This window comes from Phocoena phocoena, chromosome 4, assembly GCF_963924675.1.
Source record: "Phocoena phocoena chromosome 4, mPhoPho1.1, whole genome shotgun sequence".
Lineage (NCBI taxonomy): Eukaryota > Metazoa > Chordata > Mammalia > Artiodactyla > Phocoenidae > Phocoena > Phocoena phocoena.
In genome coordinates this window covers 100,459,196-100,473,911 of record NC_089222.1, presented here as the reverse complement: position 1 = coordinate 100,473,911, position 14,716 = coordinate 100,459,196, and the positions used below count along the sequence as shown (strand labels likewise).

The window sequence follows — 14,716 nt, the reverse complement described above, 5'->3', positions numbered from 1 at the left end:
ATTTATTTATTTTTAAATTTTTGGCTGCATCAGGTCTTAGTTGCGGCAGGCGGGCTCTTTGTTGCGGCACACGGGCTTCTTTCTAGTTGTGGCAAGCAGGCTCCAGAGCTCATGGGCTCTGTAGTTTGCGGCACATGGGCTCTCTAGTTGAGGTGCGTGAGCTCAGTAGTTGTGGCTCATGGGCTTAGTTGCCCCGCGGCATGTGGGATCTTAGTTCCCTGACTAGGGATCGAACCCGTGTCCCCTGCATTGTAAGGAGCATTCTTTACCACTGGACCACCAGCAAAGTCCCAGCATTGTAGTCTTATTTCAAGGCATTCCTGGAGAGAGTATTCTTGGTATCAGGGTAAAAATAGAGTCTTGGCTGAGGAACAAGAATAAAAATAGAGCCTCGGTCTCTCTTAGTGGCCTGTAGACACCAACTTGGAAAGACTAAGTGGCTACGATGCTTCCTGTCTATTGGAGGAAAACTGGATTTAAAAAAAAAAAAAAGAATGTGGTTTGGTCAGTCTCTCCAAGTATTGATAAGGCTGAAAAAGGCATGGGAAAGTAGTCTGCATTTACTGGGAAGGGAACTTTTTAGCAATTTTTAGGGGTCAAACTAGCAGACCGATACTTAGGTGCTCCAAATGAATGGTATTACTATTTTTGTTTGAGGAGTTACATTTCTTCCACATTCATGAAGTCAAAAATAAATAGTTAAAATTAGGAGAAAAAATACAGACAGAGAAAAGAAACATCTCTACATAAGTTGAACTATGTAGTTGCATGTCCCTGGTTTGGTCCTGTGGAATCCAGGCAGTGTAGATGAAGGTGCCTCTTGGAAAGGATTTGAGAGCTATAGCCTTTTCACTTCAAGAACTGATTAAAGAGTGTATTCAGTTTAGGTAAGGAGAGCACATAAGTTTTCTTAATGCCTTTACCAGGTATGTTTGAATCTCTGAGAGGTCTTTGTTGAAGCCATGTTTAGGCAGTAGGTTTGGTGGTGAAATGGAGGGAATATGAGGTGACGTTGGGCATCCCAGTAAAGATCTGCAAGCTGACCAGGAGGCAGCCTCAACAGGTAACATTTCCTTGGTGAAGTCAACCATGCTTCACCCTTGGTGGCCCTGAAACCCTGAGTTGATCAGACCTAGGAGATTGATAGGTGAACCAGAAGGCCAACCTGGTAATTTTGTAGGAGGTGGATTCTAGTAACTAGAATACTTGAGAATTCTGTCCTGGGCATTTTTCTGCCTCTCTGGAAGAACCCAGGAAATGGAATTAGTCATCAGACATTTTCCTATTTGGATAAAATTAGGTAGATGTCTTGAGTAGTTTACCTAGGCTAATATTCCCCACAAAAGAGACTCCACCACCCCACCTCCCCAGTTGTTTGCATTCTCCAAATTCTGTGTCTCCTTTCCTTGGAAAATTCTAGACACACTGTATCTATCCTGCTTCGCTGATTACTTTCACAGCCCCTGTCCCCCTACTGTGTTCCCACTTAGGAACTGATATGCCCTTTTCTATAGATTGGTTAATACTACCGCCTATGCCACAATCCAGTGTGATTCTGGATTCATTGTGGGAAATGTTACATCCATTGAGTTAACTTTACATATATATGAGCTAAATTTTTTTATTTTTACTTTTATTAGTTAAAACTGCAGAATTATGAGGGTGTTGCTTGTAGTTGGCATTCCCAGACATGCTGTGACTTTTAGTGCTAAAGTGTCATAATGGTATAATATTGAGGAGTCCTAACACTTCATCTTCATACAAGATCAGTATGTCTTGCAAATGACAGTTTGCTCCAGGCTGATTTCTATCTGTGCAGACATATGTTACATTCTAGAGGTCCATGGATGCATAATTTGCAGTCATTTTACAGTGAAAGGAGCTGCGAGCATAGTTTACAGTTCTGCTTTTTACTAGTGTGGCCTTGTACAAATCACCTAATTTATTTTGACCTCAGTTAACTCATCTGTAAAGAAACTGTTAGAACAGGTATTTTTACATCTTTGACAGCCTCCACTTCAGCAGAATAAGTATCCTGGGCCTGTTTCTAATTGGACATGAAAAGCAATGTGTCCAGTCTTAGGCCTCACATGGTCTGAGGGAATAAGATGGTATGTTAGCTTTCAATAAAGTTTTGCCAAATAACAGTCCCCAGAACAGTTGGTGAGGGGCTAGAGGTGAGTTGGGAACATTAAGTAAAATGTTTTTTAAGCATTGGTCTAGTAGTGTGTGGGGTAACCTGCTTTTGTTGTACTTCCATGGGAGCAGCAGTCTTCTCATTACTTCTTTAGTGTCTCCATGGTAGCTTGGCATGGAAGTTGGCCTCCTTTGAAGTATAATCCAATCCTGGTAGCTATAAGCAGGCAAAGCAAAAGAAACATTGTAACAAGAGATTGTAGAAAAAGTTCAAATGAAATTTATGACTGTGATGACATAAATGATCTTAAAAGGTAGAATAAGAATTGGCAAGACAATAATTCATTCTGTGCAAGAGTAATGAATAAGGGAGGGGTACAGCTATAAATAGATGACTGTAAATCCAGCCACAGATGAAAGGAAGCAATGACTTTATAAAGTGTAGGGGAGTTTGGTTACTTTTAAATTTTCAGATGAACTCATATATAGTTAATAGCAGTAACCACTGTGTACATTTTGAACATGAAGGCCAACAAAAACCTACAGTAAACATCATACTTCCAAGTGAGATATCTGAAGCATTTCCTTTCAAATTCAGGCAGAAGACAATGGTTTCTACTATCACCACTTCTATTCAACATTATTTTGGAGTCCTAGGCACTTTAATAAGATTAAAACCACAAAAGGTATAAAGGAAGAAACAAAATTGTCAAGAATATCCACAGACAAGTTATTAGGATTAATATGAAATCTTAAAAAGTTGCCGATTACAAGATAAATAGCAATTAAAATATAGGATACTTAGAAATAAATCTAACATAATGCAAGTAAGTTCTTTATGAGGAAAATTGTTAAAACTTTCCTGAAGGACATAAAAGATGGAGAGAGATTTTATAGATGAAAAGACTCAATATTGTAAATATTTTGGTCTTCCCCAAATTAATAAAATTTCAGGCAGAATGCTTACAGAATCTTTTGTCTTTTGCAGGGGTGGTGGTAAAACATGATGAGCTCCTTCTAAAATTAATTTGGCAAAGATAGGGATTCAGAATAGCCAAGATTATTTTTAAGAACAATAGGCAGGATCACTTGTCCTACCAAATACAGATATTGCATTATTCATCAGTAATAATTAAGGTAGTCAGTATTGGTGCAAGGAGAGACCAGTAGAAGAGTGGGATAGGAGAGCATAGAAACTGACCTTCATGAATAATGGAATTTGGAAGGTGACAGAAATAGCATTTCAGTGGGGCTATTATGAAAGACAGTTGGCCCTTTACATGGAAAAAGATACCATTTGAATCTTGCTTTATTCCAAACACCAAAAATAAACTCCAGATGGATTAATGGCAACCTAAATGTGAAAAACAAACCTGAATGAAATGTACGGTGCCGGGCATATAGTTAGTAATTACGTAATATCTTTGTAAGGTGACAGATGACAACTCGACTTCACGGTGATTGTTTCGAAATGTATAGAAATATTGAACCACTGTATTGTGCACCAGGAACTAACATGGTGTTGTAGGTCAATTATACTTCAAAAACAAACAGACAAACAAACTCATAGAAAAAGAGGTCAAAAAAAAAAGGTTAGATTTGTGGTTAACGGGGTGAGGGGTGGCAGAGGGGGAATTGGATGGCAGTCAAAAGATGCAGGCTTCTAGTTATAAGATAAATAAATACTAAAGATGTAATTTGTAATATGATACATAGAATTAACACTGCTATAGTTATATATGAAAGTTGTTAAGAAAGTAAATCCTAAGAGTTCTCATCATAAGGAAACACAATTTTTTCCAATTTCATTTTGTATCTATATGAGATGACGAGTGCTCACTAAACTTACTGTGGTCCTCATTTCACAATGTATGTAGGTCAAATCATTGTGCCGTACACCTTAAACCTGTACAGTGCTGTGTGTCAATTATGTGTCAATAAAACTGGAAGAAAAAAACAGAAGAAAATATGGAAAACTATGCTAATGATATTGGAGTAGGATGGATTTAAATGCAAAACATACAAGTCAGTAGTAAAAGGCAAGCGTATCAGTTTCCTGTTGCTGCTGTAACAAGTTTCTACAAATTTAGTGCTGAGGGGGCTTCCCTGGTGGCGCAGTGGTTGAGAGTCCGCCTGCCGATGCAGGGGACACGGGTTCGTGCCCCGGTCCGGGAGGATCCCACATGCTGCGGAGCGGCTGGGCCCGTGGGCCATGGCCACTGAGCCTGCACGTCCGGAGCCTGTGCTCCGCAACCGGAGAGGCCACAACAGTGAGAGGCCCGTGTACCGCAAAAAAAAAAAAAAAAATTAGTGCTGAAAACAACAGAAATGATCTTACATTTCTGGAGGTCAGAAGTCTAAAATAGGTCTTACTGGGGTAAAATTACGGGGTCGGCAAGACTGCATACCTTCTGGGAGACACTAGGGGCGAATCTGATTCTTTAACTTTTCCAGCTTCTAGAGGTGCCCAGCATTCCTTGGCTCATGGCCCTCTTCCATCTTCAAAGTTTATCACTTCAATTTCTGTTCTTTGTCCTCTGTCTCTGACCCTCTTATAAGGACCTAAGTGATTATATTAGGTCTATCTGGATAATCCAGACAAATATCCCCATCTCTAGATTCTTAACTCTTTTTTTTTTGCGATACGCGGGCCTGTCACCGCTGCGGCCTCTCCCGTTGCGGAGCACAGGCTCCGGGCGCACAGGCCCAGCGGCCATGGCTCACGGGCCCAGCTGCTCCGCGGCACGTGGGATCTTCCCAGACCGGGGCACGAACCTGTGTCACCTGCATCAGCAGGCGGACTCCCAACCACTGCGCCACCAGGGAAGCCCTAGATTCTTAACTCTTAATCACATTTGCAAAGTCCCTTCCACTATATCAACTAACATATTCATAGGTTCCAGGATTAGGATGTAGACCTCTTTTTGGATGGTGGTGGGGGAACATTAATTATTGAGCCTACCACAGCAAGCCACAGACTAGAGAATATATTTTCAGCCTTTATAAGCTACAAAGGTTTAATGTATAGAATATAAAAAGAACTCTTTCAAATCAATTGAAAAAAAAAAAAAGAAAAACCTATTTTAAAAATCAGCAGAGACTATGAATAGCCAGTTTATAAATGTGAGAAAATGGCTAAGAACATACAAAGGATGTTAAACCTCACTAGTGATCCAGTAAATGCAAATTATCAATAAAATAGTAATTAGGTAGCATTACCTTACTTTAGATACAAACATTGGAAGATCTGACAACACCAAAGTTTAGTTTAGTGGCAGAGAAGTGGGATTATTCGTACAAAGCTAGTGGAAGGAGTATCAGTTGCTATGAGGGAAAAATAAGGATGTTTGTTGCAGCATTGATGGATGAAACAAACTATAGTACAGCACAATCATAAAAGGACATATAATACATTAAGTGAGGTTCATGTGTTACTAAGGATGTTACAGTAAGATATATTTCTGTGAGATGTAAAAACAAAGGATGTATAAAGATTCACAACTTCAGCATAGTGGTTACTTCTAGGGAGGGGGGAAAATTAAAAATCATCTGTACATGTTATGATTTTACTTGTTTATACAATTTGATATAAATATAGTAAAATTCAAATGTATTACTTCTGGGTGCTGGATACATGATTGTCTAGATATTATTTATTCTTTTTTGAAATGTATTATAACTTTTTTTTTTAAAGGAAGAAGACCAGTTAGAAAGGTGGGCCTGTGATGAAACTGATTTTCTAAGCCAAGTGAAAGAGGCTTTTATGAGGGGCATTATAGTTCACTGGAGAAGAGTTTGGTTTGAGAGTCTGACAGACCATTGCTTGTTAGCTGAGTGACCCTGGGCATGTTTCTGACCACTCTGTGCCTCAACTTTCTCATCGAATAAAATGAGGATTATATGAGCTAGTGCATATGAAGCCTTTAGCACATGAAAACACTCAATAATATTATAATAGCTCATAGACAAGAATTCATCTTTGTTGTGCAACATCAAGATTTGATGAGACTGAAAGTATTTATGTGATTTTGTTTTAAATGGGCCAAATTTAGAAGATTCCAGATTAAAGTCTCATTAGAGATTTATGAGCCTTCTATTAAATTTTCATCACTGCAGATACGTTTTTGCCAGCACACTGTTTGGTATTTCTCTGGATTGGAATGGTATTTGAGGTGCACATTATGGTTACTTTCCTTGAATTCAGTCTAGTTGTTCTTAGTTTTTTAGCCATGGTTCACTTGGCAAAGATTATGGTGAAGTGAAATTGTTGGGCTGTACAGATATGGCTGTTCTTAGTGGCTGTTTGCTAGATATTTTTAAAATAAAATAACATGTTATATTTAGAATCTAACCAACTAACATAATCCTAAGGTAATATCAACACCTTTTCCATACAGGCAGTGATTTGAAACTCAAAGAACTATACAATGCTAATGTACAGGTCTGTATGGTTTTTTTTTTTTTTTTGTATGTAAATAAATGAACATGTTTATTGCCCAAAGGGAAAGAGCCAGGAAAAAGTGGAAGGTGGAAATGTCAGAGACAGATGATATGGGACAAAAGAATTCCCCTGGACTTGGCAACTGGAAATACCTGGAAGAGTGAAGATCTGGTTAAGGCAGATAAGGATGTAAAGTGCTGAAAAGCAGTAGAGATGATGGTAACTTTGTTACTCTGACAGATGAGGCTGCAAAGCCCTTTGGAGATCAGAACGTGAAGGGCTTTGTATACCATGAAAGGAAGTTTTGGACACTTCCTGTTAGAGGTCAGAGCTCAAGAGCTTCCTTCCATCTCAGCGTTTGAACTTGTTTAAGTATCCCAGGCACTTGGCAAATTACCTGACGTGCAAGAAAAATTCAGAAATGTTTGCTAAATTGAATAATTTCTTCTTTCTTCTAAGCAATGAGAAGTAAGGCAAAATTTTATCAGATGCTTTGTTTTTAGTATTAATAGTCAATAAACTTTCCAAGTAGTTTTCACCTCTGTTCTCACTTCCAGAATGGCCTCTTTTTCTCCAATAAATGTGGTCTTTGAACGGGATGTTCCCTTTCATTATGTTTTTGTCAGAGGTCTCTCTTCCACCCCCACCAACTCCCCCCTTTTAGTCTAACACAGACTCTAACTAGAGATATTCTGTGTGATTACACAAACCATGCTTCTAGGACCCCAACATATTTCCATTTCAAAAATCTTTTGACTATGTGCTTTCAAGTTATAGTTTATGTACTCCCTGGAGTGAAAGACTGAAGTCTTGGTCTCGTGTTGACACTGAACTAAGCAATATAAGTCAATATTTGCTTCGTCTTTAAAGTTAGGAAAAGACCATTTGACAGACTTCATTCCACCTCAAAGACTTGCTATATGGATAAAAAAATAATGAAAAAAATGTATAAAGTACATATATTCTCTTTACCATCTTGCAAACTCATGCAGTTGATGATTAGGGAAACCGATTCACCCCCATTGTTAAATACTATTCAAGCTCGTATTCAAGTCTGTATAGTTTTAAGAAATGTCAAAAATCAGTAGTTAGATTTAAACATTTTATCCAATATATATTGAAGATGTGTTGATATAAATGTAATCCTTCCAGCAGAGTACCTGTACCCAGGTCTCAGAGCTTCAAATTTAGGTGGGGGACACACTTGCTAAGTTGATGGGATGGGTAAGAATGGGGTCATAGATATTACCCAGATGAGCAACATGAAGTCAACTGCTTCAGATAATGTCACACATGCCAATCAAAAATATTCTACATGATGAAATTACTTAGAACATTTTAGAACTATAGTGGAGGGGTTAAGAGCACAGCCTCTGAGGCCATTCTGTCTAGTTTCAAATGCCAGCTCTTTTATTTACTGTATGTGACCTGTGCCTTCATTCGTCATCTGTAAAGTGGGGATAATAATGGTACCCATGTCAAAGGAAAGTTGCATGGATTAAAGGAGTGAACACAGTTCTACAATTCCTAACATGAATGTATTTTGGGATTTGGGATTTTTCATATTTAAAATTTTCATATTTTAAATTAATTTAATATGGTTCATAGATAGCATATAAGACAATAACCCCAGAAAGGTTCTGGGCAACACCCCATAATTAAACACATTTCTGTTGCTGTAGCAAAATATAATCATGGCTACACAAGTTGGATAAATTTTATAAATAGTTTTCTACTTATTCAGATCAGATTTTGTTGCCAAATGAATTAGGTTAAAAAAATTGGGTTATATGTATATGTATATATACACACATGTATATATACATATATATCTCCATCCATTCACAATCCCTTCTATATAGTTTGTGTGTATGTATATATGATGCCCAGCACATATTAAGTGTCATGTATGTTAGTTCTTACTATTACTGTCATTTAAAATATTATTTTAGTTGATGGAGTGGTAAGTTTTCTTTTCATTTATACAGTTTAAGTATTCTTTTCCTTTCTTAACCACGGCCTCCTTTTAGAGGCTGTATCTTCTTTGCATGGCTTAGACTTCACCCAGCAGGAATGTCCTGTTGCTGCGGACACCTAAGAGCCTGTGGCCCCAAATGGTTGGCTGTCTTCTAAGTTAGCATGGACTGAGGCCAAGAGATTTGTAGAGCTCAAATTGTAATTAAATTCTGGTGGTTTCTGTTGTCCTTGGAAAGTTCAGATTACTCTGTCATCTTCAGTTTTAAAGACTGTTAATAGTGTATATATATACTCTTCCTACTTTCATATTTGGAAAATGTATCAGAAAAATAAGATTTTAACATAGTTCTTCAGTGCTCTTTATTTCTGAATGATTGTCTTCCTGATCTTCCTAAGCTTTAGGTACATTTATAAATCGAGTACATTTATGAATTTAAGTACAGTTGACCATTGAACAACACAGGGGTTTAGGGGTGCTAAGCCCCCCGCCTCCACCCCCTGTAGGCAGTGGAAAATCTACGTACTGCTATTTCTGCCTCAAGACAAAGGAATTGATAAATGTCTCACCCAAGGGCAGGAAGGTGAAACAATTTGGATAGAATCAGGACTCGAACCCAGTTCTTTTGATTCCATATATTGTGATCTCTAATGAACACAAACTTTCCCCAACACTTAGTTAATTTAAAGAACTGTAAAATGAAAATACAGATACTAAATTTATTGGGAAAAAATCCACGTTCAGGTGGATCTGCACAGTTCAAACCCATGTTCAAGGATCAACTGTGTATTTATAAATTAAGACCATTTAAGTAAAAATAATTTAAATAGAGAAAAGTCAAGTTAAATATATATCTCAAACCTCTAAAGAGGGAATGACTTTAAGCTTAGAAACAATAGATGTTTGCAAATGAAAAGTTTGATAGATGGGACCACGTGAAGATATCTCGTTGTTGTTAATGGAAAGGAGGGAGGTTTGTCCATCCCTGTTAGTCATATTTCCTCCTTGGTTAATGCTGTTGGTTTGTGTTCTTTGCCCATTTAGGTACTGGGTCTCTTAGAGGATCCTTACTGATTAATGTAAACTCGTAAAAATATCTGCAGTCATTTCCTGCAATTTTTTTCTCAATCTTCCTGCATGATCATTTTTTAAAACAATTTTTGAGATCCCCTCCATCAGATTTTGCATTGTTATCGTAAGATAAATTTCTAGGTCCAGAATTGCTAGATTGTCTTTGAAACGGGGAGTGAATTTGATGCAATCTGAGTGATAATGGTAGTCTTTTAAAAAATGCCTTTGAAAAAAACAAAATAAAATAAAAAACACCTTTGTGGACATTCTACAAAAGGAAGGTGAAAAATGTACACGGGACTTATTTTCTTAGAATATCACTTAGCATTTAAGTTATATCCTCACATAAGATTTTAATTTTTCCCTGTGGAATATAAAAGAGTTACCTCATGTCAGTGCTAAATGCCTGTAATGTAAGTGCCACTCTTACCACAGCAAACTCTTTACTGGGGAGAGTGTTGCTGATGGTTGATCATGCCCAGTCCAGGCTCCTTGCCTGTCTGCCCTTCCTTACTAATTAGCAACTCAACAAGTAGAGGTAAGCTGAAATGCTTCTTCATTAGCTTAAGGGTGAGAATGTTGGGAAAAGTAAATAGCAATAAAGTCAGGGGCTTATCTGTGGATTTTGACTGTCCACTAATTTTCGGTCACCAGTTTTAGTGGGTAATTTAGAGCCTGCTGTTGGCTGCATTTCTAAACTACTGCTGTTCTCGACCCTCCTATAAGGACATTTCTTCTATAAATTGTTGGCATGCTTCCAGTTTTTATTTTGCAGATAGCAGAAGAGAAGCCTTATCTGGTCTGCAGTCACTCAGGAACTCAGTGACTTGAGATGAATTTCCATTCCTGACCCAGTTTATGTTGTTTACTGAAGGAAAATCAGTGCTCCCGGGCAGTCTTTTTATGCTTAGCTTACTGTCTCACTGCACGCAGTGACGCTTACCTGCTTTTCCAGCATCCTCTAACCCCTCAATCTGCACTATCTGATACCATAGCACTAGCCACATGTAGTTTTTTTAATTAAAATTAAATAAAACACATTCACTTTGGTCACACGAGCCACATTTCAAATGCTCCATGGCCATGTATGGCTAGCAGCTACCATACTGAAGATACGGATATACAATATTGCTGTCGCTGCAGAAAGTTCCGTTGGACAGTGCTTCACACCTTCCGTGATCCACAGGCAACCTTTGCTACATAACATAAAGAGAAAATTACAACACGTTTTACCTATTTTAGAAACCTGGAAATTTCTCGGTATCCTTTCTCTATCTTTCCTTGTATTTCAGAGGTAGCATATTTCATCCTTTTCAAAGCGATCCTTTTCCTCATGGACTGATTCCAGTCAGGGGTTCTGCACTGATGGGACAGTGGATTGGACCTCCGCCTTCTTCCCTAGAACCACCCCTCTTGCCTTGCATCATTCAGATTCTTCCTGTTATGCTGCCACCTTCCACCGTGCCTGCCACGTGGACCAGCCGCCGATTTCCCTCCTCTTTACCAAACTTCTCTAAAAAAACAGCCTGTATGCCCTGTCTACAATCTCTTCCCGCTTATTCCTCAGCCCTTTCAGCCTAGATTCTGCCCCTCATCTCCTGCATGTGGCTCAGTGAGCTCTCTCATTGGTTACCAGCTGCCCCCTGGTCGCCAAACCCAAGCAGCCTCGTCGCAGTCACCCTCTTCCTCGACATCGCAAAAGTATTTGATACTGTGGCCAACTCTTCCTTATAATTTTCTTTCTCCTTTACTTCTGTGATATGTCCTCTTTTGTCTCCTCTCTCCTAGTTCAGTCACCTCCACAGGCCTGCCTTTCATCACCACCCCCTTCGTTTGTCAGCGCAGTTCTGCCCTCCTGTCATTTCCGTTTTCTTACCCATAACTGGCTCCAGTTATTACCCAGATTCTGAGGGTTCCCAGATTATCATCCCTACATTCGATCTTCTCCCTGAACTCCAGATCAGAAGGTCCAGTGTTCATTGGACATTTCTGTTAGGATTATTCTGCCTCTATCTCAACCTTCAAACCTCCAGTTCTCAATATAAGTTCTCAGCTGCGGGGCATATTTCCTCTCCAGATTTTCTTATAATTAGTGTTGACTCTTGAACAACATGGGGGTTAGGGGTGCCGACCCTCCGCACAGTTGAAAATCAGCGTGTGCCTTTACTGGTGGCCCTCCATTTCCGTGGTTCCACATGCAAGGATTCAACCAACCTCAGACTGTGTAGTACGTATTTATTGAAAAAAATCCCTGTACAGTTGGATCCGTGCAGTTCAAACCCTTGTTCACGGGTCGACTGTGTACCACCGTGCCCCCAGCCCCACTCTCGCACATGTTTTTTCTCACTTTCTCATTCCATCTGTTTGTCTCACTTGGTCTCTCTCATCACTCCGATAGTTTTTCTGGCCATCCCTTATTCGCCAATCCTAACCTTCCAACGCCCCCCACCACCACCACCACCTCCTGTTTTAGGTCTGACTCTTCTTCTTTGGCCTGGAGGATTCTTCCCCTGTACTGATACTTGCATTCTTTCTTTTCTTCACTCATGTTGTTGCCAGATAAGTTTTCTGAAGTCCATTTAAAGAAAAATATGTGCAAACACATTTACATGCAAACACAGGCATAATAATTACCAATTTAAATTTTTGAATAAATATTTCCATGGTTCAGAAATCCAAAAGGAACCAAAAGGCATGCAGTGAAAAACTTCGCTCCCACTTGGGCCTTTTATCTTCTCAGATCCTAGTTTCCTGACACATTCGCCATGGAGTAGTTTTATATTGATTTTTTAAGGAAAATTTTAATGTGTATAAGGCACATGTTATATGTGTGTGTGTACATAAATTTTCCCTTCTCTACACAAATGGCAGCATAAGAAATATGCTCTTCTGCACTACTCTTTGTCTTTGCCACTAAAGAACATATCTTAGAGATCTTTCATAACAATCTCATTCTTTTGTACAGCTGTATAGAATTCCTCCACAATTTACTTAACCCATGCCCACTTGATGGACATTTAAGTCATTCTCCATCCTTTGCTATTCCAAACACTGCTGCCAGGTATAACACTTTGATAAGTCATTTTGCTCTTATGCAAGTGTATCTGCAGGTCACTTGTGAGAGCCGGTCATTGGACTGTTTATTTACTGTTCTCTGAACGTCCACAGTCCCTGTCCCCAGTGCTCTGCTTCTCATGTACCAACGTACATATAGTTCAGCCCCTTCCTACTCCTCTGCCCAAAAGCCTTCAGGGACTCCCTGTTGGCAATAAATCTGTCTCTGCCCTGCCAGTGTAAAGGAGAAGCAGGCAACTCAATACACAATAGCAAACAGTGGGAGCGCTTGGCACTGTTTCTTGTTGGACTCTGTGTTCCAGCTACATAGGTCTACCTGCTGTTTCCCTAACATGGCCCATGCCTTTCTGTCTCCCTTCTTTGCACAGAGTGCCTTCCCTTTATTCTCCATAGGCCTCTCCAGATCCGTGGCATCTTTTGAGACTGAGCTCCTACACCACCATGTCTGTGAAGCTTCCTTGATTCCTGCACCCTTCTGCTAAAAAGAGTCTGGGCGGGCTTCCCTGGTGGCGCAGTGGTTGAGAGTCCGCCTGCCGATGCAGGGGACACGGGTTCGTGCCCCGGTCTGGGAGGATCCCACGTGCCGCGGAGCGGCTGGGCCCGTGAGCCATGGCCGCTGAGCCTGCGCGTCCGGAGCCTGTCCTCCGCAACGGGAGAGGCCACAACAGTGAGAGGTCCGCGTAACGCATAAAAAAAAAAAAAAAAAAAAAAAAGAGTCTGGGCTTCCCCTGGGTACTTTCATAGGGCATATCCTTCTCTGCCCTGGATTACATTCCGATATCCGTGCAATTCTTCTAGTTTAGCTTCTAGTTAGTAAAGCCCCAGACATAAGGATGGTGACTTGTTTTGATTTCTCATCCCCCAGAAGTTGCCTAACATGGTGTCATACCAATGAATGAGAAAGAGCAAAGTTGATTCTATTCTTGTCTGACGTGAGGGTTGGGGGAATACTTAAGAGCCTAGAGCCAAGAAGTCTTGTATTCTCAGTGACTGCTCCTGTGACCTCCTTGGAAATGCGAGTTCTGTTCCATTCTATGTTTATTCTATGGCCAGCTAAAAGCATTGGCAGGACCAAAAATGCGGTCTGTATTACAGCACAACCAGACCTTAATATGTGATTGGAACCAGGTCTCCATTTTTATTATGACAGCGAGACTCCTTTTTTAAAGCTTCAATTATTTACAAAAAAATTGAATAAAAATTATTTATGGAATCTAGTCTTACCACTGCAGCTTTGACTATAAGGCCATTAAGGGTAGAGCAGTAAACTGCATATGAAACAGTGGATCCAGGGTACCCTGCGTTCTAACTGGGATGTCACTGAGGTGTGGACACTGTGTATGGTGATGTTTTCTCTCTTCTGTGCTGTTAGGTTTTTGAAGAACCCTCCATTAGCCTTTTTGCTCTGGAACATTGTGAGGGGAGAGAGTTACATCTAGAAGAGGCTGTGAACTCTGTTCTGAACAAGGACCTGCACTTCTACACCCAGTCTGTGTGGGTAAAAAGTGGACTGTAAGTATGGGACAAGGGCTTGGCCTGCTTCAGTCACTCTTGTAGAACAGAGTTGCGCGGTTGCTTTTTATTTCCCCACAGCTGCTGTTACTTGGTCTGATGGTACTCTTACTCCTTCTTTTCTCTCTCCATGTAATAATAGTAGTTTCTCTCAAATAAGAGAAGACGGTGGACTGTGTCCAGTATGAAGTAGCAGGCAGTGGTCTGGGAGAAGAGCCTGCTGGGAGAGAAGGGCTGCCACGTGTTCAGAACATGTGTCCTGGAGAAGGTGGACCAGATGACCGTAACAATTTGAGCCCACTTTCCTTTCAGAAGAAAACTAATTAAACCAGCAACTTTGACTGGTTGAGACCATTGCCTGCTTATGACAAGTGACTAAAACTAATAGGGTTTTTTTGTATTTTGATTTGACATCTTGTTTATTCTAGAGCTGTTTGCTCCAAGGCAGTTATTTTCAGGCTGGATGTCCTGGCTGACCCAGCCCACCTACCAGCGTTGCTGTTCAT

General features: G+C 40.0%; 1 protein-coding gene across 1 annotated transcript in view; it reads left to right on the top strand.

The window, feature by feature from the left end:
- The window catches only part of CRYBG3 (crystallin beta-gamma domain containing 3), a 110,620-nt gene that overhangs the window by 80,541 nt on the left and 15,363 nt on the right, over positions 1–14,716 (top strand). Inside the window, exon 18 of the mRNA XM_065876753.1 lies at positions 14,071–14,210. Within this exon, the coding sequence (XP_065732825.1) occupies positions 14,071–14,210 (140 nt within the window). The remainder of the gene's footprint in view (positions 1–14,070; positions 14,211–14,716) is intronic.